The sequence below is a fragment of the Rhea pennata genome, chromosome 3 (genome assembly GCF_028389875.1).
Source record: "Rhea pennata isolate bPtePen1 chromosome 3, bPtePen1.pri, whole genome shotgun sequence".
NCBI classification, from domain to species: domain Eukaryota; kingdom Metazoa; phylum Chordata; class Aves; order Rheiformes; family Rheidae; genus Rhea; species Rhea pennata.
The window spans coordinates 108,904,812-108,931,068 of NC_084665.1; the positions used below are offsets into that span (position 1 = coordinate 108,904,812).

General features: G+C 34.7%; 1 protein-coding gene across 3 annotated transcripts in view; it reads left to right on the plus strand.

The window, feature by feature from the left end:
- Positions 1-26,257, plus strand: part of SNTG2 (syntrophin gamma 2) — a 296,093-nt gene that overhangs the window by 101,807 nt on the left and 168,029 nt on the right. For 2 of the 3 annotated variants that reach the window (XM_062572982.1, XM_062572983.1), the window contains exon 2: positions 14,750-14,887. In XM_062572982.1, coding sequence (XP_062428966.1) covers positions 14,750-14,887 — 138 coding nt within the window. Of the gene's footprint in view, positions 1-14,749; positions 14,888-26,257 lie in introns of those variants that run through there. The other variant, XM_062572984.1, reaches the window with a different exon arrangement.

Consider the following 26,257-nt stretch of genomic DNA (forward strand, 5'->3'; position numbering starts at 1 on the left):
TGAGTTCAGTTAAGAAAATTGGTAGCATACTGAAAGATGTCCTTCTACATTAATTTTTTATAGTTATTGCAAAAATTGTGCTATAAATATGACAATTTGAAAGCTGACATCTGTGTCAAAATTTAAATTAATTATTTTTACAGTGAAAACCTGACTTGACTGAGAATTTACCATTGACTTCATTGACTTCATTGGGACTAAAATTAAATCCCTATGATTTTGTGGAACATGCATTCATTTGTGCCAGAATGCTATTTCTTTTTTGTAAGAGGGAAATGATAGATTGGTTTTAGGTATAAGTAAAGGAGGGAGTTTATTTAAGATTACTCCTGGGATTTTTAATGTCCCATTAAAATCATTATGAATTATTTGAATTAAAAAAAAGAAGTCTGTAGCACGAAAAGCAAAAGAAGGTAATGAAGCCAAAAATAAGCCTTTGACATTTATGAAATGAAGAAAATCTAAGCAGGACCATGGGAGGTGCCCTGTACTGACCCTCTAATCAGAAAATCTTCAATGCTTTATATGCTAAGGCAAAGATCAGCAAAAAGAAAAGCACAGGCATTAAATTGTTTTGGATAGCACTATCACTAAGCGCAGATTCTACCAATTCTCAGTTTCCATTTTTCACCCAGATTTTTATATCAGCTCTGTGCATAGTTAACATGTTGAGTTCTCATGGTTATTATCTCTGTGCTGTGAAAGAGAAGTTAGTTTCTTTAAACATATTTTTTAAAAATACTTTTTTTTTCATTTTTCTCTCCCTATTCCTCTTCTTTGCTTTTCTTCTTGTCTCCTGCTGTTACTGTTAAGTCCTCTTGTTGTTGTTTCTTCTATTCTTATTTTCAAGTCTATATTCTTATTTTCAAGTCTATATTCTCCTCCTCTTGCTCTTCTCTCAAAATGCTATGTTATGCCAAGCAATACCCCTCTCTCCACATCCATACCTGTACTCTCCCGATTTCCTTCAAAAATAACACTATTGTGTTGCCCTGAAAATCTGATTCTTATACTTGCATAAAATATTAAACTGTCAATATTTTACTCAAGAGTATATACGTTTTTCCAGCAAACTTTCATTTTATTCTCTGGACCCTTTTCTTGCCTGTGCACCATTTACATGAGTAGTACATAATAGCCTTGATTTAGGGAATGCTTAATGAAAATGTATTTTGGAAATTAATTCCCAGAATTTTTTATAGCAAATACACACTACTCTTTATCAATGAAATCTGTTATCTATATAGGTAGACTGCCTTCATGATGAATAATGTTCAGTATTTTTGCAGTGACATACTGTAATATCTTATCCATCATGTCTTTGCTTTGCCAGCTTTCCTAAGAATGACTAGAAGCCTGACTTATCTATAATATTCCAAAAAGATTCTTGTAAACATTGTTTAAAAGAAAAAAAAATAAAAGAAAAAATGTTGTTGATGCATTTAGTTACACTATTTTTAAAACAGATATCTAAAGATTGAAAACCCTTTCTGCAATTGATACAATTAAGCTCTTAAAATACGAAAAAACCCAAAGATGACTTGATTTTCTCAAGAACAAACAAAATTTTAAAAAGAATTCATATTCTCATTTTCCTTTCTTTTGGCCTTTTTTTCCTCTTGCAAAACTGAATCCCAGAATTCCTGTCCACAAGGTATCAGCTTAGGTAAGATCTGCTATTTGAAGAGAAGCCTGTTGATAAAGAAAATTCTAAATACAATTCTGAATCAACCTGTCAGAGTTTCTGCATTTGTTTTTTACAAAACTGTGTTTGAATGGGAGGTGTTATTTGTTCTCTTCCATGGTACATGTGTTGAACTGCAGTATGTAATGTAGATATACTCCCTTACTTGCAGAACCAGAGTAAAGCTTTTCCGTGAAGTATCAATTGAAAATTGTGCTAGTCCAGTGCCGTATGGCTAATAATTGTGAGTGTTAGATGAACTGGAGGGACATTTATGAATAAAAAATCAACTTCCACTGTAAATTTATTATACTCTGAAACATATCTTTAGGAAGAGTTTTGTCAAAACCCTTGAAATATCCAAATCTTTTATCACTTGGTTTACCTTCAGATGCTTTTATACTTAATACTGCTTACAAATTTATTTGATCTGTTCCTAATAGCTTTATTTTTGTGAGCTGGTTCACAAGTATTTGTGTATAAATATGTCTGAATAAGCATAAGCCAAATGGTTACACTGGCAGTGTATGAGAACCAGTTGACTAGACTGACTATATTACAATATAATATAATATTAATATCAGTCAAATTTTGAAGTTAAGAAAGAGATGTGAAATAACTTTTATATTCAAGTGCCAGAATCAGACTTAGCAATATTTCTGGAATAATTTTTTTAGCCTTAGACTACTTGCTTGGTCATCTTGATGCTAATGAGACAGTGTATGCTTTAAAAATAGAAGTCCATTTGAGTTCTGGACAAATATTTATTCACCTCAGATAATCTACTGCTTTTAAAAGTAGATGAACATACACTTGCTGTCTCTGACTATGCTTTTTTTTGCCCATAAAAAGTCACTTAGGACAGATATTCTTCATCTTTTCTGAAGAAATCTGATTCAAATAAATCACTTGTTTTAAAAACTCACACTATCTGCTTTTTTTCGTCTATTCATGCGTATTCCATAAAACTCTTAGTTTCTCTTAGATTTCCAATTTCTTTTGTTTGATTTTATTTGGGTAAGTGTCTAGTTTCTGAAGGATGCTTGTTCAATTTCTTGAACATGATAATTTATTCATTTTTCTGTTTATTTATAGTTTTTGTCCCCAGAGGTGAGCTTAAGTACTCTTTTTTCTAGTCTGAGAATTATATTTTCAGATATTTTAACAGCTTCATTTGTGAAGCTTTTTTTCTTTCTCTCTCTCTCTTTTTTTTTTTTTTTAACAAAACTTACTCTCAATGCTATTTTTTGGTTCAGGCTTAATATGGAAGTGACTTATATTAAGTCACTGTGAAATCAATTATAATAGTTGTTTGTTTAAAGATTTCTTCATTGCAAAAGACTCATTTGGGTCTAGCCCATCTTTATGTGTGCTTACATAAACATTAACTCATAGAATGATTTAGTACTTAAACACCATGGAGAAGTCACAGCAAATTCAGAAATTCATCGGTTCAAATTGTACACACCTGCAAAAAAGGCCATTCTTTGTGGAACTTACAACGTAGTAATCACCTATTTACAAATTCTATATGCAAATATACCTTTTGAAATTTTTTATATTCACATTATTCGTAAAAAATCTCTACTAAGAACAGAATGAAACTATGAAATTCTTGTTACAGGAAAATTTGTTTTTCCATGTATTTTAGGTGTAAGCAAGCTGCTTATCCCATTCTTTTCCTAGCATGACCTAGCACGATCAATTTTTAAATGAGACTCTTCTCCACGATTTAATGTTGGCTGTCTAGGTACTGCTCTTGTCTCTGCTCTTGAATATGAGTTTGCTAAGAATAACTTCTTCAAAACTTCTCAGGTTTTTCATGGCTCCTATGCTACTTAGCCATTTACTGCCAGTTCCACTATGTTTCCTATAAAGGCTCAAAATTTCAAAGTAGATATATATATATTTTAAGTAGGTTACATTTTTCAACTCTTTAGTGTGTCTAATCTTGTTTTTCTTTATTAATTTCAGGACTTAAAATGTTTGTTTTCATACTGATAAGTCTTCATCCATCTCCTCCCAGATTTATCTGAAATACTCTTAGTATTTCAACTCATTTGACACATTTAATTAGTGTTCTTCCGTCCAATATAGAAATTATGAAAAAGTTACTGATCATCACAGTTATATCTGAAATTTGTAACCAAGACTAAAAGAAGAAGAAGAAAGTGTAACAAAGGATCAACTTAAGTATACCATTAAGCCTTTGGATAAAACGTGAAGCTGGACTGTTTCTTTACTTTCCAGGCTAGTAGCCAAATGTGGGGCTAAAAGGATTTTAATTTTAAAAACCCGACATCTGGGTTTATCTGAGCAAGTGGCCTGTAAAAACAATAACTACAGATGAAAATAAAAGTTTTTCTCCTGGACTTGGTTTAATGCTCAGGAACTGTTTTTTAACTCCCATTGTATTCTTATGATTAATCTTTACCTAAATCTTACTGTGAAAGTCCAATAGTAGTAGTAGAAGACAACATAGCACGAGAAATTCTAACTATAATAAAGATATGAATTTCTTTGCCATAGCAATATTCACAGTAGGATGATGAAACTACAGAATTTAATTTTGTCATTTTAAACTTAGAAATAAGCCAGGAATATAGACACACATTTTATTCAGAAATTAAGCAGTTACATATAGCTTTGCTTAGTTGGTTCTGGCAGAAGAGATCAACAAAATTTAAAAGAATGGAAAAAACTTGATGGGAAAGCTAGAAAAAGAATGAATGTGGTAGAGCTGTATCAGGGTAATGGCAAAGGAGAGCAAAAGTAGGAAGATTTGACAAATGAAATACAGCCAGCTATTTCATTACAAAAATATTAATTATGTATAGTCATACTTGATTATTCTTGATTCTAGACTATTCCAGATTAAGAAAACAGATTGAGTCTCTATTTATGAATTATACTCTCAATTGTATGTATTAAGAGAATATGTTCTTTGTTTACATGTTGATATATGAACAGGAAGAGGCTATCAATCGGGGTACACTGAATGGTGCCAATAGTAGAAATAATCAAATAAACTTTCAGATAATCTCCTAGCTGTTTCTTAAATAACCTCCAGAGAGAATGTTCTTGACATTCTTTTGGTCTACTGCTAAGGATTTCAAGTTTCAAGTTGTTTAACTGGTAACTGCCTGCTGTAAGCATAGGAGTATCTTTATATTCTTAGGCTGGTTAGTTCTGTCCTAGTAACTAGTTCCCTGAAAAAAATGAGGTACAGGAATAAACAATCAATTTACTTAATGATATTATTTAAATCAAAATAAAATTAGGCTTTTTTTTCTACAAGTCTATGCCTTGACTATTTTCTGGGATAGGGACTGTGTTTAAATATATTCAGCTGTGTGGTACTATTATTTAGCACTGATTAGAATTTGAATTTTTAAACAGGCAATTTTTATCCAAAAGGAGGTTCTGAAAGGTCATTTTCTAAAGATGTGTTACAAGATTCAAATATTTGTTTCTGATCTTTTGAGAGGTGAATGAGGATGAGATAATCAATCATATCTAATTAGCTGGTGACACACTGTGCTTACAGTAATTAAACAAGACATTACTGCTTCCTTTCTAATGATTAAGATCACACAGACTGAGAGCCAGCTGTTAATCACTTTGCTTGCAAGACTAATGTCATTAACAGAAAATCTCAACATTCTGCCCCTAAGGCTATTTTGAACAGAGCCTTTGGTGGACAGGCTTAGATGGAAGCAAGAAAATAGATTTTTAAATTATGCATTTTGAGCATCTTTTCAAACAGCTATTAGCTTGAGCTTTTGGTCTTTCTTGTAGATTTCTATATGCTACTTAAATATTTAGGAAAAAAAAACTGTCCTAAAGTGCTAAGAAAAATAATATCACAATTAAAATATTCTAAAGACTTTACATTAATACACTCTTTAATTTTATGCAGTAAAATATTAATCCACAATAAGCATTGATAAATGCAGCTGTGCAAAAATAAGAAAAATCTTTTTGAAAAATAGTAACTTTCAAGATGCATATTTCATATATTATAATCTGTACTTTGGGGGAAATGTAATCACTTTTTATTAAACATCTGTTCTTGATCATTTTTGTTTCTAATTCTGATTCTTATAAAAATTATATATCTACCTATTAAATATCTTGCATTGACAATTTACAGTATATTGTGATTCAATACCTTTAGTGTTAATTGACTTATCCTGGAATCATTAATACCCATCAGATAAATTCCCTTGCTTTTGCATGAACATGAATCACCCATTTAAAAATGGGCTGTGAGGAATTTGTGTTCTTCACCACTGATTGTCAGTGATGACTGTGAACTCTATAAATGTGGTAACAGCTGATCAAAATACCTAATCTAGTCTCGTACTTTAACTGCGTGGGAGGATTAAAAAAAGGAAATAAGTGAAGAATCAGTACTCTTACTATCTACTTACTGATTAAGCTACCAAGGAGTTTTTTTTTTCTTTTTTTTTTTTTTTTTTTTTTTTTTTTTTGGATAATTTCTGGTGGGTTTGACTTGAAGGTTTGTCTGTTTGTTTTAAATAGGAGCTGAAAGAAGACACATTCCAAATACATCTAATATAGAAGTAAGGCAGCTGCTAAGTCAGTTTGTGTATGAGGGAAAATTAAAATCAAAATCAAATAAGTTTACGATTAAGTGCAAGCAATTCCTGTGCAGCATTGCATAGTTTAGTGAATAAAGCTTATCAGTGACAATATTTGCCATATATATATATATATATATATATATATATATATATAAAAACAAATACTGTACGCTTCGTGGCTGGCCAAATGAATGATCCATCTGTTATTTCTCTTCCCAGACGATTATGAAGGAGTGAACATTTTCTGTGGTTCAGGCAAGTAGGTGCTTAGTGCTCTTATCATACTTAGTCTAACAAAACATTTCAACAGATGTTGAACTCAGTTATGCTTAAGTTCATGTAAGTGCAGTGCTCTGTACAAGTCATTGACAGAATTAGCATTTTAAATTCCTCATCTTTTTTATGCTACTAAATGTTTTTATCTATGTAGAACAGTTAAAACTCTGAGTTTTGCAAGAGCGCTAACCATCACATAGAGGAAAATACATTTTCTACGACAAATACGTGTTGTTCTTTCAAAGACCATATTGCTGTATTTTTCTTTCAGGATTTATTCCAGTATAATGTCATTCTACTTTTCAGAATACTTATTATCATAATGGTTACAATTTTTAGGCTGTAACTGTCGGTGCACACCCACACACCGTATCATTGAGTTACATGGGAGTTTGCATTTTTGTATAGGTTGCAGTTAGGCAAGGCTGTGCTGCAGGCAGTTCTGTCTTGCTCAGTCGAGTAAGTTTTTACATCACAGCTGCCTGTTGCAACTCACCTTCAGTGCACCCTCTTCTGGATGTTGCAATGACATTCCTCTTCCTCTGTCTACACAGCAGGCTGTAAACCCAGGGGCTTCCAGTGCTACCTTGCTGTTTTGCGTGGATATAAAGGCAAAGTAAAGGGAGCTGGCTGGGAAAACAGGCAACTTACTGGATGAGGGGTGGAAGGGACACATAGGTTCAAGTTGAGAACAGCCCTAGGGGAAGGGAGTAGTCCTGTCCCAGCCACCCGCGAAGGCTGAAGGACTGAATTGCTGGGGCAGGCGGACACTTCTTGTGCAAGGGCTATGCACGACGCTGGAGCTGGGGTCACCACTGCAGTTGCTGTGCTCACTTGGAGAGGCGGCAGAAGCAGCTGGCAGTTAGCTACGTGTGTGTGCGAGGAGAGGCCGGGAGCATGGTCCTCAGCCCAAAACACAAGGTGTAGCATGCAGGAGTGTCCAGCACAGCCCTGGCCTTTGGACTCTGAGGTTGGGTAAGCAGCAAGGGGCCCCTGGTGGCATCTCTGGGCCTTACGTGTAAAGGTACTGCTACACTCCGCTGGTGGTAGGAACTAGACAGTTGTGGTACTAGTGATAGTGGGCAGTAGGAGTTCAAAGCAGAAAGGTGTTTGGAAATTTGAGCTGCCTCCTTTTTTCCCCATCTTCAGTATTTATTGTTAATAGCACAGATTAATTAAATTATTGACTGGGAGGGGAAAGGAGCCCAGAAGAAAACCTCTATGAAAACCCATTGGTACTCTCTGACAAAGTACTTGTGTTTTGGAACAGCTTTGAATTTTAGTCTCATGTCTGAAGTTTTACAACAAATGTTGTATTAATGAGCAGGAGTCATGACAAGGTGGAATATTTCGTATAGCTCATATTTGATGACCATAATGGGTCTCTGATTTACTGCCTTCACTGTATCAGTATATAGTGTTGCAACTAAGTTTTGCATTATTCAATTATGAGGAAAAAGGGTAGCCTCACAATGTTTGTTGCTATTCAAATAGTAGGTGAATCCTCATAAGTATTTTTAGCAATATTTAGTATGTTTAGCAATATTTAGTATGCATTTCTGTAACTACATTAAGTACATTAAAAAAAATCCAAGAGATCCTGGCTTTTCCCTTTTATTACCTATTAAGAAATAACTGTTATTGTTGAATATGTGCTCTTAATCCTTGGTTCAACTCTTTGAATGATAATTTCTTTCTTGATGTTTAAACTCCCTATAAAAAGATCATAATGACTAGGCACTTTGTCATAACATATTGTAATTGTTATTCCTATTGCTGCAGTATAAGCAAAAAGTCTTCTGGTACCAGATCTGATAGTTCTTTCAAGCACCTCTGTATCATCTTCTGAGTTTTGTACTGCTTGTGGATATAATGATGAGGAGAAGTGATAATGTTTTTTTTTTTTTTTTTTTTTTTTTTCCTGGATTTTTTTTCAAGTTAGATCATTGTCTTCACTGTGCATTTATCTGTTAAAGAAAGAAAAAACAAATGGATAGTTTTATTATTAACATTATTACTATGATTATTGATTTAATTATGATGTTTTTTGTCACAAGGAAAGAAATACTCCACTAGAGGTTACTCTACTGCTGTAGCCTCTGACTTCAGGGATTTAGTCTAGATGGGTGGGTGGACAAGTAGATGGGCAAAAAACTACTTAGAGCATATTGGTTAATGGTTGTACTCTACCTGGATGCCTATGGCAAGTGGAGTTCTTTGGGGGTCTATCCTGAGACCTGTTCTGTTTAACATCTTTATTAGAGAACCTGGGGGAGGTCATGGAGAGCTTGCTTGTCAAATTTGCAGATAACAACAAATTGGAGGGTGCAGCCCATATGCCATTCAGAGACTCCAGCTAGAGAAATGGAACCTCATGAAATTCAATAAAGATGAATTAAAAGTCCTGCATGTGGGAAGACAGGGTCCCTGGCAATGACAGGGTAAAGACAGCCCCCATGGCTGGGGGCTAGTTGGCTGAGGGGCAGCTCTGCTGGAAAGGACATTGAGGTTTGGTAGACAACAAGCTGAACATAAGCAAACAGTGAGCTCTGGCCGTAAAGAGGTCAACAGAATGCTGGACTGTATTAGTAGGACCACAACCGGTAGATTAGGAAGTGATTATCACCCTATACTTGACACTCATTAGACTGCATCTAGAATACACCCTCCAGTTTTGGGCCACCTAGTGCAAGAAAGATGTTACTAAACCAGAGGAATTGCAGCAGAAGATCACCAAGATTGCTGGGGCCTGCAATACATCCTCCATGAGGAGAGGCTGAGAGAGATGGGCTGGTTCAGCCTGGAGAAGAGATGGCTACATATCTGCTGTCCTTATCCTTTTATTCCATGTTGGTCCATCAAAAAGCCTATACACCCAGGGTCTCTCAAGCCTGGAATTATCTTCTGTTCATGAAAGACAAAGTTACCGTTCTCTTTAGTGTACAGTCTTCCTTCAGATTAACTGGTATGAAAATTTTTAATGTTAACGTATTCTATTTTGAATGTCATGAGTCCATTTGTAGGTCCCTAAATGATAAACTTCTTTAGGTCTTCTGGTTATTTTTCACAGCTCTCCTGTATCAACAACAGGATTTTCAGTGCAGATACTCTTTCAAAGCCAGATAGAATTCTTCAAGGATGCACAATTCCAGTCATATGCAAGAAGTCATAAATATTAGTATCATAGACAAGTAGATCTGAAAGAAATCATTTTGTCCAGGATTTTTGCCATGTAAAGAGGATTAGTACCTGTACCACTTGTTCATTTTCTCTCAGCATCCCCCAGTGATGAAAATCCATAATCTGTCCCAGCAATCTGAGGACTGCAGTTTACTTGCAGTAAGAATACGCTAAAGAAAGCAGATATTATTTTTTTTCCATTTGTCTTTGTAATATGCTTTGAAGTACCTGAAAACTGTCATCATCCCCTGTTGTTGTGTCTTTAAGGTATACAGCCCTAATTCATGCAGAATTACTTATATAGTCCATTTTCCAGATCTCTGTTCATTTTTAATTTTTGCTTTGTTCTTGCGTCTTTTCAATTTATTATCTCTTTTCTCTAGCATCGCCATGAATCAGCACTGTCACAATACTGTATAAAAAGAAACAAATTACTGGGATGTATTACAGTGTATCAACACTGTGATAATGGATTACTTCATGGGTATGAAATAATTTTCCCTCGTACTCAGCATTGTTAAGGAATTTTGTACTACAAGGCAGCAGTGCTATTTTCACTTTTGGGCTCTATCGTTTGTTGTGGGAAGGGAAGCAAATCAGTTGGAGAGAACCAAAAGCAGAGCCACAGAAATGACCCGTGTTTGCCTTTATTGCAACAAGATAGTGACGCTAACATTTTTCCATTGATTCTGGCAGTGATTATCTGTTTCCATTCTTGAGGAAATGGTACAAGTTTTCCCAATAACATGCAACTGATTATTCTTCATAGAGTGTAGTACCTTCCACTTTTTTTCTATGATGTGTCATTCTATTTGTTAAAATCATTTTTGTATTTGTCGAAGTCATTTCAAATTTGAATTCTGTCCTTTTCTGAGAAAATGCCTTCCTTTATCTTTTGGTCACAATAGTAGAAGTTGTCTTTAAAATATATCAGAACAGTTATGAGAGGGTAAATTTAAGTCTTCCTTAACTTAATGGTGAGAGCACTGACTGTGGGACAGACAGTGAATCTAAAATTCTCTTTCTGCTTAATTTAAAGTGACATAAGATAAACATTAGTGACTGCACTTCTCACATGTCCTCCCAAAGATCAGTAAATCACCAAGATACTGAATTTCAACATAGTTAAGTTTTCAGGAAAACCTTCAAAACCGGATTAAAGAATTTAATCACTGTTTCTGAGCTATAATAATTATTCATAAAGTACTTTTATTTATAATGTGGAATTTCACTTTAAAAAGTTAAATTTAAGTATCATGCTAAAAGAATTTTCTTTACAAATGAAAAAAGCTTATTTAGAAATGTATTTTTACTAGTTGAAAATCAAACTGCTGTGCTACTGAAGCTATAAATATATTTATTAAAGATGAGAATCAGCAAATGGTGATTTTTGCTGGAGGACCAGTGTAACTCAGTGCACTACAGTAGAGTATTTTTTAGATACTGTAAGGGACACTCCAGATGATAAAATTTCTTACAGGTCTAAAGACACTCCATTCAGTTGGCCACAATAGTGACCATAAATGATAAAAGCCATTTAGACAGAGGGAAGAAGAGAAAGAAGTTTTGAGTTACTGAAAAGTTCTATAATCTAAATCTATGTAAAAGAGTTTAAAACTTTTTTTTTTACATGAAATAGTTACTAGCATGAAAAGCCTGAAAAACATTGGTCTAATTCAGTATTATGTTTGAGAAACAATTAGATGTAAACAAATAAATAGTTTCTGTAAAAGAAGACCTAATACACCTTAACACCACTTTTACACATTATGTCTGCCTGATTTTTTGCAAGCTTTTTCAATATCAAAGTAATGGAGGCAAATACTTATGCCATTAAGACCAAAGTTTGGCCTATAGATGTCTACTCTGAAACAGAATTCACAGCTCTGATATTTAGGCTGCAGACACAGTGCGCTGAGAGAATTATGATAATTTAAGTAGGGTCCCAAAAAATTAGGCTGAATAAGGAGCACTTTAAAGCAAATACACTGATAGAGGACCTGCCTTGAGTAGTGAACAATAGAAATCTGATAAAAGGATTCGTCTGCAATTCTAGCTCTCCCTAGAAAGTGCTCTTTTCTTCTGTGTGGTATTGACAGTTTTTTGAGTTTGCTCAAGAAAGTACGCCTCAGTGTTTCTGATTTCAAAGTATAGTGACTAAGTTTTCCTACATGTCATGACTAGTGTGATGTGTATGCTGCTGTTCGCCCTTTTCTCTTCCTCTCTCTGCATACATGTATGCACACACCACACACACTTTCCTTCTCCTGTGGCCAATGTCTAGAAAACTTACTAGGATGGTATATATTGGTATGGTGATCAACATTTAATTTCCTCATCTGCTCTAATGAATTTAAACACATATTCCCTTACTACTCACTATAAGTACCTAAATCCTATTGAGCTAGAACTCTCTGGGCACTTTGTGCATTCTTTTATTACAAAGCACATACAAATTTGGTGTATGGTCTCTAACATTACTATGTCATTTTTAGGAGATATTTTTACTCTTCAAATCTCACTTTTGGATACCAGTTATTGAAACAGTTACTTTATAAAGACACTTAAAAAAGAGAAATCAAGACAAATCTAGCACAGTTTAAATGCTGTAAATACAAGCACATGCAAAAACTTAATTGCCATTAAAATATTTTTCTTTAAAGAAGTACTTTGTCCATACTGGAATCTGCCTAATGAATGTAGAGTTACTTGTAACATCTCTTTAACACAAAGAAGGAACAAGTGAACGTTCTGAATTCTAATTCACAGCCATTTATAGTTATTTAAAAAGACATATTTGAAAGGTTGAGAAAAATCTAATTTATCTTATTGATTTTGAAAGCAAATAGGGTATTGCTGCATGTCGTCTTAGATCACATTGAAAGTTAGATAAAGTGTGAAGTAGGTACTCACTTTAATAGGAATAGATGAACTTCAGTGAGACTTTCAGTTTAAATAGCATGATAGAAAATGCTAAAATATTTAATCACTTACTGTAAGTGATTCATTCATTATTTAATGGGCTGTTACAAATAAAAGCTCAGGTTTTTTTCATTGTATTACTTCTAAAGATGGGTAACAGTTACTAGCCAGTAGTATGTTCTGATTTTATATTATATACGTGTTCTCTTCTCTCAAGATGTTTCTGTAAAGCATAATCTGGCATATCAGCAAAGATTGCCAGGCTGGGTGAAATAGTGATGCGATGCAGAACCTTTGAATGGAAGCAAAATGTGGGAAAGGTGATTGTGCAAGGCCATTCTACTATTTAAAAACACTTGCTCTAACATAGCCATCTGTTAAGCAGATGGTGTTGACACAATTTTCATATGCTGTCATTTATAAAATTGTATTGATAAATCATCTGATCATACTGGAATTTTTAAAATATTGAAACTTAAAGAATACAAAATGTCAGTTTACAAACGAATGAGAATAATTAAAGTTTACGCTCCCACTGAACATTTTTTTTTTCCTTTAGGCATTACTAGCAGACATTAGGGGCAAGATTCATCTGACCAGAATTAGACGCCTGTGTCCGGGTCATCATTTATGTTTATTTTCTAAGTTGAAGTAGAGAGCTATGATGCAATTTGTTTCATCCTAGATGAGTGTAAAAAAGAGATCAGGTAAATCAAGCTCCAGAAGTTTTTATTTCTCACCACTGGCTTTACAGAATCCAAATGGCTGTCCTAGATGGGAATTTCCACATTGTAAACTTTTGTGGTGAGATTAATTTCTAGCTTAAGATATCTACAGGTAGACATCAACTAGCATGAAGTTGTCTGCATCTCATTATAATCATGGAGATCTGCCCAAGCCTCCAGCTAGAAGGACCTAGGTTTCCCAGGGAGCCACACACATGTACATGCTGTCTTGGATATCTTGAAGTGTCTTAAATGGCAGCAGTGGGGCACTAAGGAGAAACTAATGAGCAATTCAACTGCACAGCTGCTCTGTAAGGGTAAACTGAATTCTGTCTAGGCTGTTTTCCATTTCCATGGACTATAATGGATGCTTTGGGACTTTCTTTCTGCATAGAGCTACATGACATTTAAATATAAGTGCCTTAAGCTTGAACTGATCCTGCTTTTTAAAGACCAAAAGCTTTCACTAACAATCACCAAAGAGCTCTCTGCTTAATCTTTATAGTAATGGAAATATTGTTATAATTTTTTTTAATCAGTTGAGGAGCATTCATTCAGTGTATAGGGCATGCTTCTTCTTTAATTCCATGACTGTAGGAAATCTATGCATATGCAAGTAAATCAAAAGTCAAAACAGATTTTCTTTTCTGTTAGTTATGTAGAAAACTTTGAGGCTAATCATTTCTTCTGGCTACAAGCTATCTTTTAGATTTTACCTTTTTTAATACAAAAATACTTGACAACTAATAGACTTTAATATTCTGGTGATGACGTAACTTCAGAAATGTATGTCCATTTGACTTAACCAAACCAAAACCTGTAACACCTATATGTTTGCAGTATGCACATGTGTGGTTTACTGCATAAAAACAATTTTGCACCATACTAGAACTCTGTATCTTAAAGGTGACATTTATGAAGGCTACGTATTTTTTTTCCTGAGACAGTGGAAGGAACAACTTTGAGTCAGTAACTATATTACACTTCTCTATCTCTTGTTGAAACTGAGAAGTACATGTGCATACATATATACATATACACGTGCATACATTCTGCTTCTAATATGAATTCATATAAGCTGTATTATTAAAAATAAACATAATTTGCTACAGTAAAAAATCCTTTGTTGAACAGTATAATGGAGAATGTTTTTTATATATATTAATACTTACTTCAAAGACCATTTAGATGTCTTTTGACAGAACAGAAGAGGCGTTTTATGTTTAATCTTTTTATAAAGAATGCTTATTTACATGCATTTTGCGTACTGAATGGGATAGAGGTTATTATTTATCATTATGAAGTGTTCACATAATTAAAACCTTTGTTTCTATTTCTGTGCCTTGTTTTCACAGACTAAAACTGGTATTGCATTGTTGTATGATGAAGTATCTGAAAATGCCTATGACATCCGACTGAAGCTTACAAAAGAGATATTAACAATTCAAAAACAAGATGTCGTCTGTATTAGTGGAAGTGATCACAGTGCAAATGTAAGTGCTTCTAGATCTCTGTGTTTTTGACTGTACATTTTAATGTCTTCTACAGAGATCAGAATATGCTGTTGGAGTGCAAGAGATGTTATTGGGTAACAGAAAATATGTAATGCTCAACATTTTCTTTTGTGTATATTTGCAGATATATTCTTTTCTGTATATTCTTGTAGGTAATAACTTATTTTTTACCTATGCGCTATGCATCCTTTATTCTGGCATGACGTTACAAGAAATTAAAAATCTATAAACATCGAGACTACAGTATTCTTCCACCACATACTGTTAGGTTATTAAATGAAAAGAAAAAGAAAAATCTGTATTCCCAACTAAAGGCATTTTAAGAGTAAATTAATACCACAAGGCCTTTTCTTCACTGATGTATTGATGTATTGAGAATTGTCTGTTCAAGGGCATTGAGCTGGCTAGGAGAACACCTCACAGATACTTATTTGCTTCATTTTAATTCTTTTTTTGTGCACAGATGGGGCTTCCTCAGTGTCAGCATATGCATGGTGTCCCTAAGCTATAAAAAATCTTCTGTATCACCTTTTAATATTGTTACAAGAAAATGCAGAGGCATTTTGTATAAGGAGTACAATGATGGTGCCTATGTTTTGGACATCCCCAAAGAGTATTTTTTATTTCCACATATGAACAATGTTTCTCTTAAAACTAAGTGTAGGTATTCCAAATTTGCTGAGTAATAAGAACTTCATGCACCATGCTGGTATTTGCTAGAACGAACAATGCATGGCAGCCTCCTCAGAGAGATTGCAAAGATGGAGCCTTCTGCCTACTACTTGTTGTACTGCACATTTCATCTAACATAAAGTCTAGCACTAGGAGACATCATGTAAGTTTATGATATCCTGCTGAGGATTAAGAGCCATACATAGGTAGAGTGCCAGTATACAGAGGTATCTGTATTAACATTTTTGTGTGCGTGCATGAGATTGAGAAAGAGCCTGCTTATGTAACACATACATACATTCATTTCTGCCACAGTGAATATATTTTTTGCATAATATCATGCAAAACCAAACAGCTTTTAGAAGTTAGAAACATTATATACTGGTTTCAAACCTTGTCTGTGAAATTCAATGGAACATGACTTGCTTTTAAAAATGTGCAAAAAGACTGCATCAGCAGGCAACTAGTATAAGGCCACTTAGTGAAATAAAAAGCATGTTCCATTCTGGTAGATTTACTGAAATAAATATAAGCCTTAGCCAAAATTGTCAGTTTGCATATACTTTCCATTTCATTGAGAAGCATGAAAATGGTTTTAACTACAGAAATTGTTGGTAGCGCTGGTAAGTTGTATGCAAATTGTGGTTACAAAAGCCGTAGTAAAATGCTGTATGGCTGCAATTCATGGTGTCTGAACATATAAGCATACATGATCGCTGTGGTCTGGTATCTAGATGCTTTGTGTAAAACTTTCATAGAAGAAGAACTGAAATTCTATTCTTACTTAATTCTAAGCTTGTTCTTGACTGAATCAGCACAGACTAGTTGCATTTGAAAAGAAAAAAAGTATCAAATCTGTATCTATATTGATCATCTATAATGAGTAAAGAAGGCAAGCCACATGCGCCTTACTGCTACTTTTTATGTGTTCCCTAAGTAGTATTTCCTGGTGGAAGACTGGAGAGGAAATCAGGCTTTGATAGTGTTTGTGATTTTAAGATAAAAAGCAGGATTTTGAAAAAAGATCTGGAAAGTAAGAGTCATTGTAGGGTACCAGAGCTCTGATATTTAGCCACTGTGTATGAAATAAGCTGAATAAGCTTAGGTTGTATTTCACGACCAGTAACAATTAAAAATAGGTAAGCCTAGAGATGAGGGATAACCTAGGACTATGTCAGAAAGGAAACAGTTTTTCCAGAGTATAGAAGTAACATTAATGTGTAGAAGTGAGAGAGTTTCAAATACAGTTCACATGGCTATCTAGGTCTGAGTTGCAAAGTACTATGTGGATCTGGATAGTAAATTAATTAAGAAGGAATTCTTCCTCATTATACTGTTGGTAGGCAACATGGGTAATTCTGCCAAGATGACCTTTCCAGAAAAACACTGAAACATCAGGTTTCACAAACACAAACAACTGGGTCTTCCTCAAGCTGTCTAGTATACTATAGTATAGTGTAGTTTTAGACTCTTCTAAATTCATTTAATTCTCATCTGCATATGTTACTTTGATGTTACTGTTGAACTTGTTCCTTGTTTCCCTTAATGGACAAGATAACATTTTTCTATTTTTCTCCATATTGTTATAATTTGTGTTTTATCTATTTATTTATTTTTAGCAAATGCATTGAATTTATATAATAGAAATCATAAATTGAAAAACTGAGTTGTTTTGAAAATCTTAATCTTTAAACGTTTAGTTGTTTACATCATTCCTAAGCTATCCTGAATGTTTTCATAAGTTTTGTTGCTGAAGACTCTAAAATCTAAATTGTGAAGCTCTTAATCTGTTGCTTTTCCATGTCCCTTTCAAGATCTCCTCAAGTTGTCCCTTCTTGAAAGTGTTATCTTCAATCCATATGAGTTTCTGTTGTCAAACTCAAATGAGAAAAATGGATTAAATCAAGGCTTCATGACAATATTTTCTTTGGTTTACTTTGAACCAAATAGAAACTTCTGGAGCATTAGCTTTTAAAATAAATGCCAATTGAATGTCAAGATGAACATTTTAGTTTTTATAGAATACAAATTACCAGTATAGAGGAACTCAAAGGCAGAAATAATAGCTGGTAGTCCTCAAGTACTCTCTTTCGTAATTCTAAAATTTTGAAGATAAATTCAGAAGACATAAATGTTCTAAGTGTTTCAAGAAAATATTTTTTCTTCTGTTCTCTATATGATTATATATCATTCAATATATTAATAGAAAATTGTAACCTGAAAGGCAGTTCTATAGCAATCATAGACTATCACATTGGCTTACTGATTTATTCTCCTTCTTCCTATATTTTGCCTTTGTTTTTTATTATTCATAGTTAATCTGTATTTTGCACACATTCTGCACCATTCATCACACTAGTTCTTTTATAACAAGAATAGAAATAATTCATTTGCTTTCTTTATGTAATCATCTCAAATATGTAGGAGGAAAAAAATTTCTTTTAGAATTGCTTTTTATTAGTGGAATATGTGAATGGGAAAATATTGAAAGTTTTGTATCTACTTGTGACAGTACTTAACTCTGTAGCCAGTGGGGGAAATAATATGTTCTCAGTGTTTGATTATATATTATTTGATTATCTATGTATATTATTAAATACATGTTCCTTCCAACAAAGTGTTTCAGTTGTTCACGTTTGGAAACTCCAAGCACTCTAAACTCATGAAGACTTAGTTCAGAGGGTTCTCATTTGTAGGAAAAAGAAGAATGTATGGGAGGATCATTCAGAAAGCAAAATTTGAAAATATTGACAGAAGTTGCATATTGAAGTTAAATATTTTTAAGCATTTGTTAAGCATTTTTAACAGTCTTTTTTTTTTTCAAGATGAATAGTATAACAATACTCTCAGAAGCAAATTAGTTGTATGACGGCCTGGGAAAGAATCCATTATTTAAAGGAGAAACAGGGAGGCATTTGTTTCTATACTTTCATAATATGATGCGCTTTACTAAGGTGTGATATTTCTATAACTTTTTGCTCCTCTACTTGTTAAAATTAATTTCCTGTATATTGCTATTTCACTTCTCCTGCTGTCAGCCCAGTTTTATGCCTCTTCACTTTTTGTAAACATTGTTTTTTCTTTTCCTTTGTATTGCAGTTCTGTGACTCTACCCTGCTAAGTCCATTTGCAAAGAAAGGAAAAAAAAAATAGCTTTTTATCACTATTAATCAGTCCCTCCCACAGAGCCGAATTGTCTTTGACTTGATCTGTGGTAGGATAAATAGGTTTCTGATGCAGGCTCTTAGCTTGTTAATTGGAAAGGACTCTTTAGAGGCTTATGGGAAACTAATATAATTAGAATGACAAAAGCTTCACATCCTGGGTGCAAAATCCAGTTTCACAAGCTTTGTTCTACCTGGAGTTTGCCACATTGAAATAAGGTAGGTGAACAGGGACAAAAATATGGCGAGACTGGTTGTTCTGTTGATCCAAAAAAATAGAAACAAGTATCTGAAAGTACAGTTTAAATCCCTGATGAGACTGCTATGACTTTTTTTCTTTAAAACTCCGATGCTAATAAGGACAGAAGAGAATGTTCTTTTAGGAAACCAATAGAGAATGGTTCTGTATTAAAAGTTCCTTTGTAACCCAAGTACATTCCTATCTAGGTAATACTACTATATATCTACTAATATTACTGTTTGCCCAGTGCCCATTTTGACATAAGAGCAAATAATTAACATTTCTATTTGTTTGGAAATACCAAGCTGGTGATTAAAGATAGACTTTTCCTCTTGAAAATAAGATATATTGTATGGAGAAAATACATTATTTAACCTTTTGTTATTTGTTTTCTATACTCTGGGAAGCTGACCTAGTTATTTAGAAGACAGATATCAAATAATCCCTTAGGATATATTATTAAAGATCATAAGATCCTGCTGCTGTCACTTTGAGAACAGTTAAAAGTTTATGTCACAAAATAAGTAATAAATATGAGTACTCAGCAGCATGACAGAAAAAAAAAGCTTTGGTTTATTATTAAAGACAAAAAAGTAAGTAGCATAGACAAAAAGAGTAATAAATGTGCAGATGAGAAGAATAAAAGGGACTCTGTGGCTATCCCTGGGGAAAAAAAAAAAAAATAATAAAAAAAAAACTCTCTCCCTAACAGAGAGCAGCTCTCATCTAGCAGCTGAGGTTGCTCTTACCAACAAGATAGAACAAGATTGTTACCAGGCAGACAGACAGACAGATATATGCATCCTTTATTAAAATTTAAATTTATTTACTGCTGTATATGGGAGCCATGACAGATGTCAAGATTGGTAAACTGCTACTGTATATACTGTGAAAAATGGTGCAACAGTTTAAAATCTTCAATAGCTAGAATATCTGACTCTGTGGAAACAAGCACTTTTAGTTATGGAACAGGACACCAATGGATGCAGCCTCTATTGTTCATCCTTGCCTTCACACCTGCCAACATGTAACAGTGAATGACAGTGAAACTATTCAGCTAAAGAACAGCTGTGTTCTGCTGTCACTCTTGTTATAGGATGTCTTTTTACTTGAAAGAAATCAGCTTAATGGGAAAAGAAATATATCTTGCCATGGGGCCCATACACATAATAACAACTAGCAACTTTGAAAATCCAGATTTACAGATGATCTGCACAGGCTTTATCTATTTTGTCACTTTTCAGTCTGTGATCAGTCTGTGTCCCAGATCCTCTCTTACCACCTCCCAGAGATAGCTCCCGTCCCAAAGTAAAGATGATCCTGAAGATTCTTGTGAACTTATAGCAATATGGGTATCAGTACTGTTGCTGAGACAACTGTAATATGGAGTTCACCCTGAAGAATGAACTACACTGTGGTTTATCAGAGTCATCTTTATTAGAATAGTCATAGGATAACTTAGACTGGAAGGGATCTCTGGAGTCATCTAGTTTAACTTTTATTCAAAGCAGGGGTAGCTTCCAAGTTCAGTCAGGTTGCTTGGAGCCTTGTCCACTCAAGTTTACAGTATCTGCAAGGACAGATTCTACCATTTCTCACCAGGCCGCCTGTTCTAGTACTTAACCACTTCCACTGTGAAATTATTTCCCATTATGCTCAAATGGAATTTCCTTTACTGCCAGTTCTGACTGTTGCCTCTTATTTTCTATTGTGCACGTCTGAAAACAATCTGGTTCAGTTTTCTTTATAATCTTCCTTTAGGTGGCAGATTTTAAAAATAGAATGAGTGACTTCATTTTACTTTATCAAAAAATGAACTAAGACTTTGATCTACAGTAATAGAAACAGTTATAACAAGATAAACTGATAAAAATATCTTATTATATTATACTTAGTAAGGACTGTCTACAGCTGTCCCAGATCTTGGCTTGCATGTGAAAGGATTTGCTTTGCCTCTGTACAAACCTCCACTGGTCCTGACATGCCTCAGACAATTTTTATAGCTTCACTTTTTTTTTTCTGTTCCTTTGGGGAAAAGATGACATCCTGTACAAAAATCCTGTATTTAAAGTTCCAACTATCTCTTATATTCACAGTATTCTCTTGCTTTCTGTTTATCTGTCTTTAATTACAGCTTACCTTCTCTTCATGACACTGGAGAATGAGGCATTGTGATGGTCATGGTGGATTACTGCATGCCTTTCTCTTATTAGAGTTTTTTTGACTTATTTCCATTTTCTCCTTAGTTTACTCTGCTTCTTGAAAAGTTAATGTCTTTAAGACTGTAAAACTATTTCTAAGATTATAAAACAGTATTTTTAAAATGATATGGATTTAGGACTAGAATTTGTACAGCCACTCTTTGAAGAAAAAGCTTTTCCTGAAGCCTAAACATGTTACAACCAACAGTATAACAAATTCTATTTGTAAAATACTTCCTTGATTGGCAACCTCCCCCAATACATGGAAAACCCTTTACATTTATTACTCATTGCATTATATAACAGTTTACCTAGTTAATGGTAAGGTGCTGGTACAGTTCCCAAAAGAGCTAGATTAACAACCAGTGGAAATACATAAATGTGGCAGATTCAGTCTAAGCGGCTAACTGTGAAATTTAGGTGAAACCTTCACTGGTTTCTTAAGATTTGTGTATACTGATAGTCTTTCATAAAGGTTGTGGGACACATTAACAGTAATAGTAGTCAATAAGGAAGCAATCAAAACTCAGTGCTTCTTGGCATTTAATTGTTCTCTGATCCTGGACTACGAAGTACTGGAACAAGGAACCTCTCTATTCCATTCCTAGGTATTGTCACTACAATTCTTCTAAAATGTTGAATGATACTTATCATGGATGCCTGTATTAGTCAGAGATAAATCATAATCCAGTCCGTACCTAGTTATGGCTGTCACGTACACTCTTTCTCCCAGGCATGGTTTTTCTTCTGACTTTTGCCTTGATAGAATTTTGGCAAATGCAGTCCCTTCTGTAGTTTAAAATCCTCATTCCTAGGAGGAGGGTTGGACAACAGGCAGACTGACCACTGATTAGTGTGCTGCTAAGTGAGCAGTGAGGGTTTTGAGTTTAAGTGGAAATCTCAATATATGGCAGAATATTATATATATGTAGGGCAGTATGATGTGGAAGCTCTGGGACTAGACAAGTGGAGAGTGTGATCTGAGAAAATCCTTATCTTCGATGATCTCCCCAAAGAAAGATTTTACATATTCTTGTTCTCTCCTGGATGTCTGCATTTAGTGATACATTTTACTGGGTCTTACATTCTCGCAGCATCTGTCCCTTCAATCATTTTTTTCAATCTTATAACTTCCTTGTGACAGTTTCAGCAATAAGAAAAGATAAGATTTGGCTGGTATCTAAGTATCTTCATCTTCTTATCCCTTTTTGTGTCATGCTATTTCTTTCCTTGCATCCATCAGAGGCAGGTTTTAACTCTTCATATTGTACCTTCTTGTTCTGCTTCTTCCTTTCCCCTAAATATTTCCCAAGGGATTGGCTGGAAAATTCTGTAATATTGTTTAAGACTGGCTTTCATTTTGTATCATCACCCTGCAGTATGACTTGAAAAAAAATTTTTGTGTTTTACTTCCAACATCTTAAGATGGTCTTTTGAGATTAGTCTTCCCAGTAAAGGACTGATAGAACCACAGAATTGGGAATATGTTTTATCTAATAAAAACAACAAAGACTTTGAACTACTATGAACAATGCAGCAATGAACGATTTCCTTGCTTGCATTTTCCTAGCTTACTCTTTAGCTACTTACCTTGCCTAAGGTATTGTCTATTTGCTCTTAAGGTAATAGTGTGTCATGGTTTGAGGTGGAACTGGGAACATGGAGGCTAGATGGGCTCAGGTACCAAAGCATGTTCACAGCTATATGGTCAAGAGCCAACAGTGGGGGAGGCAACAGGAGGACTCTGTTTGGGCCAGTGTCATGGTTTCTCCCATGACCTCCCTGCCCCATGGCGGGGCAGACTGGGCGGCCCTGGAGGACGCCGGGCCCAGTGCAGCATCCTCGCAGCGAGGCGAGCAGCTGGCCACAGCCAGCCCTCGGCCGCCTCCTGCGGCGCCCCCTGCCGCCCCGGTTACGGGATTGGGCAGAGAATGCCTGGCTCTGATTGGCTCACATCCCTGCAGCGCCAGGCCATTGGCTGTTGCTGGGGTGGGGGAGGAGCTGCCCTTCTGGAAGGTTCTGCGCGCTGTGGCGATGGCAGCCTGGGCACTTTCACTGCAACCAACAGGTTGTTTACCCTAAAGTTACTCCCTCATTCTTCTCTGCTTCTTTCTAACTGTAGTACAAATGGGTCCAACCCATCTTAACTGCCACATGGTCATGAGTACTGGCTGGCCTCTTCTACCGTTGTTACAATTTGTCTTGGATACAAAATAGTAAAATGCCCATTATTTTTTTCCGTAATAATGCACAGTTATTTAGATAGTTACTCTTCTTTTTTCTAGATTTTTTTTGCTGTATGCACTTTTTTAGAAAGCATTCTAATGCCCAAGCCTGCATGTTTATGTATATTACTTTTATAGGCACTGAGATCATTATTTTCATACATTTATTGATTAAATGGTAATGAAAAGAGTAAAGGGTTGGTGACCTTCATTTTGTTTTAATGAGATCTGAAGAAAGAGGCATTTCAAATGTTCCAGCATTGCCTAAGATGTGGTTGAGTTTGATATTTGGAAGTAATACATACATTGTTAAACTTTGCTAGCAGACTTGTACAGAAAAAGGATGTGTGGTACATACTGAATCTTCTCCCAAACATATCCTTTTATATCAAATTGTGTGGAAAGTTTCAAGTACATCCTTGTGAAATCTCCCACCACCACCACCACCATGTTATTTAAGATACAAATAGAATATCTTTCACAATGAAGGATCCCCTTCCCTGAGTGCCAGTACTGGATGTTGACAATCTGGTAATGATGATATAAGGGGCAGACATTGACGGGTGGATGTAAAATCCTGCGACAAAACACCGAACTGAATGCTGTGATTGTTCAATGACAGACAGCAGGCAGCACCAAAAACTACAACTGACTTCTGACATTGGCTCTTAGGCTCCGTTCACGTCACTGCATGTGGATGGATACAAACATATAAAAAGCTTTTCCAGAGAGAAACTTCTCTGTCAAACTGTTGTATTTTAAAAGTACGTAATAGGTCACCTGTGTCAAGAGCTATCTGATAACTATAAGACAGGTGTTTGACCACATAGTTCCCCGAAAACACATTTTAAAAGTATTATAAGGCAGGTCTAGATACTCTTTTAGAAACTTTGTTAAAATTATTGGATATTTTCCAATCATTCTCAGGAGTTAGGTCTGTGAGTCAGAGTTTATGATTTCTTTGTAGGGAAATATACTTAAAATGAGAACGGTCATTCATATATTTTTGACAAAGATTTCAAAAGTGGATTAAAACGTTATTGAAAAGTAGCTAGTATTAAAAGCTAGTTTCAGTAGCAATGGAAGTTGTTACAACCTCCACTTTACACCTCCAGTTACCAACTAGTCTCTTCTCTAGTTATTGATCTCTTGCTCTTTTACTTGGTGTTTATGTTTTCAAGTTTGCATTGCATTTCATTTTCAAAATATTCTCATCTAGCATCATTCTTGGAATTCCTGAAAGTTTCTGCCTTGCTGCTGTCTGTTTCAACATTAATAACTGATATCTTTTAAGCTCCCTCATCTATTTAGTTATATGTATTATATATACCTTTGATGACTATGTGTAAGCAAAAAAATACAGATTTAATCAAAGAATATAGTATTGATACTGCTTTTACTCTTCAAGTTTTGGAGATCTACAGGTTGTTGAAAGCAACACAAGTACTGAACTGCATCCTGCCCAAATCTGATTTCATCTGTGATCTATGCCTGCCAGCATCTTAGGCTGGGGCAAAATTCTTTCTGCTTATTCATCTCTTGAACAGCTTTTTTTATGCATTGCAGTTGTTTGCCCTTGTGCATGGAACAGGATTTTGTTCTGAAATAAAACCTTTGTTTCTGAGCTATGTACTATGACAAGATGTAAACCCACTGGTTGTGCTCTGGCCTCCCTGAAGAGCAAATGTTGTTCAATGAGCATAATAGTGACTGAGGGACAAACAAGTTGATCCCTTCTAAATATTACTCCTAACCACAAAATTTAGCTTAACTCTACCCTTTCGCTTTTGAAGCTACAAGGGATTTTTTTTTGCCTAGAAATTGGTTTTGCTTTTATTGTGATGATTACTAATGTTAGTCTTTCATCAAAAGCAAAGTGCTTTCTTAAATGCAGTTCCATTGTCTTTGAACATATCTAAACCTGTTTATAGTGAACAACCGTGAACTCCAGTGTTTCCGTGCTTTGGAACAAGACAAAAGTTTTAGTCTGGCAAGTACAACTGGATTTCTTTTAACATTGACTTTCAAGTGCTGAGTAATGGTGAAGAAAGAATTATGACAACTGATAAAGGAAGAGTTGACTGAAGAATTTTAGTTTTAACCGTGACATTTAGGAAGATATGCCATTAAAGACAGTCATGTAGGCTTACAAGAGTAAAAGGTCAGCTTTCAAAAACTAATTTAGAAGTTTATATCACAGAGTTGAAAGTACCATAGATGAAGCTGTGACTGAGTAAGATTGCTTAGGGGTAAATGTAAAGGGACTGTTTGAAATGGAACAAGAACAAATCTGGGAAGACTGCAAAAATGAATGGAGAATCTGCTACCTAGTCCTAGGGAAATATTCTAATGTATGGGAGTGGCTGTCAATTCCACAGCATCAACAAAAAACTGCTTGCTCTTTTTTTTTTTTTTTTTCCTTTTTCCATTTAAGCATTTACAGGGCTTTTTTGTTGTTTTTTTGTGTCTTTTTGTTACATTTTAAGAGAATTAAATACTGGCTTTACCAGTAAGATGCTTTTATTTATTTATTTATTTATCCTTTTGCTTGTGTTCTGTGCTTTATGACTGTTACCCTAATAGGCAGTTGGACTCAGTTTCACAGAGGGTCTTGTCCATCTGCAGTGTGCACTTATAAAATTCTAGGAAATAATATTTTAACTCTGGATATCTAATTGGCAGCAAGAACAAAGTGCAAAACTTGAAATGAACAAATGGCTAATATTCAAATCTGCATACAATCTCTATATGCTAGTTCTTGCAAGTCAACATTGGTTTCTTGAAACAAAGAGACACTGTTTAGGAATTTTATTTCTATTCAAACCTGAAATAGAATTCACAGGAAG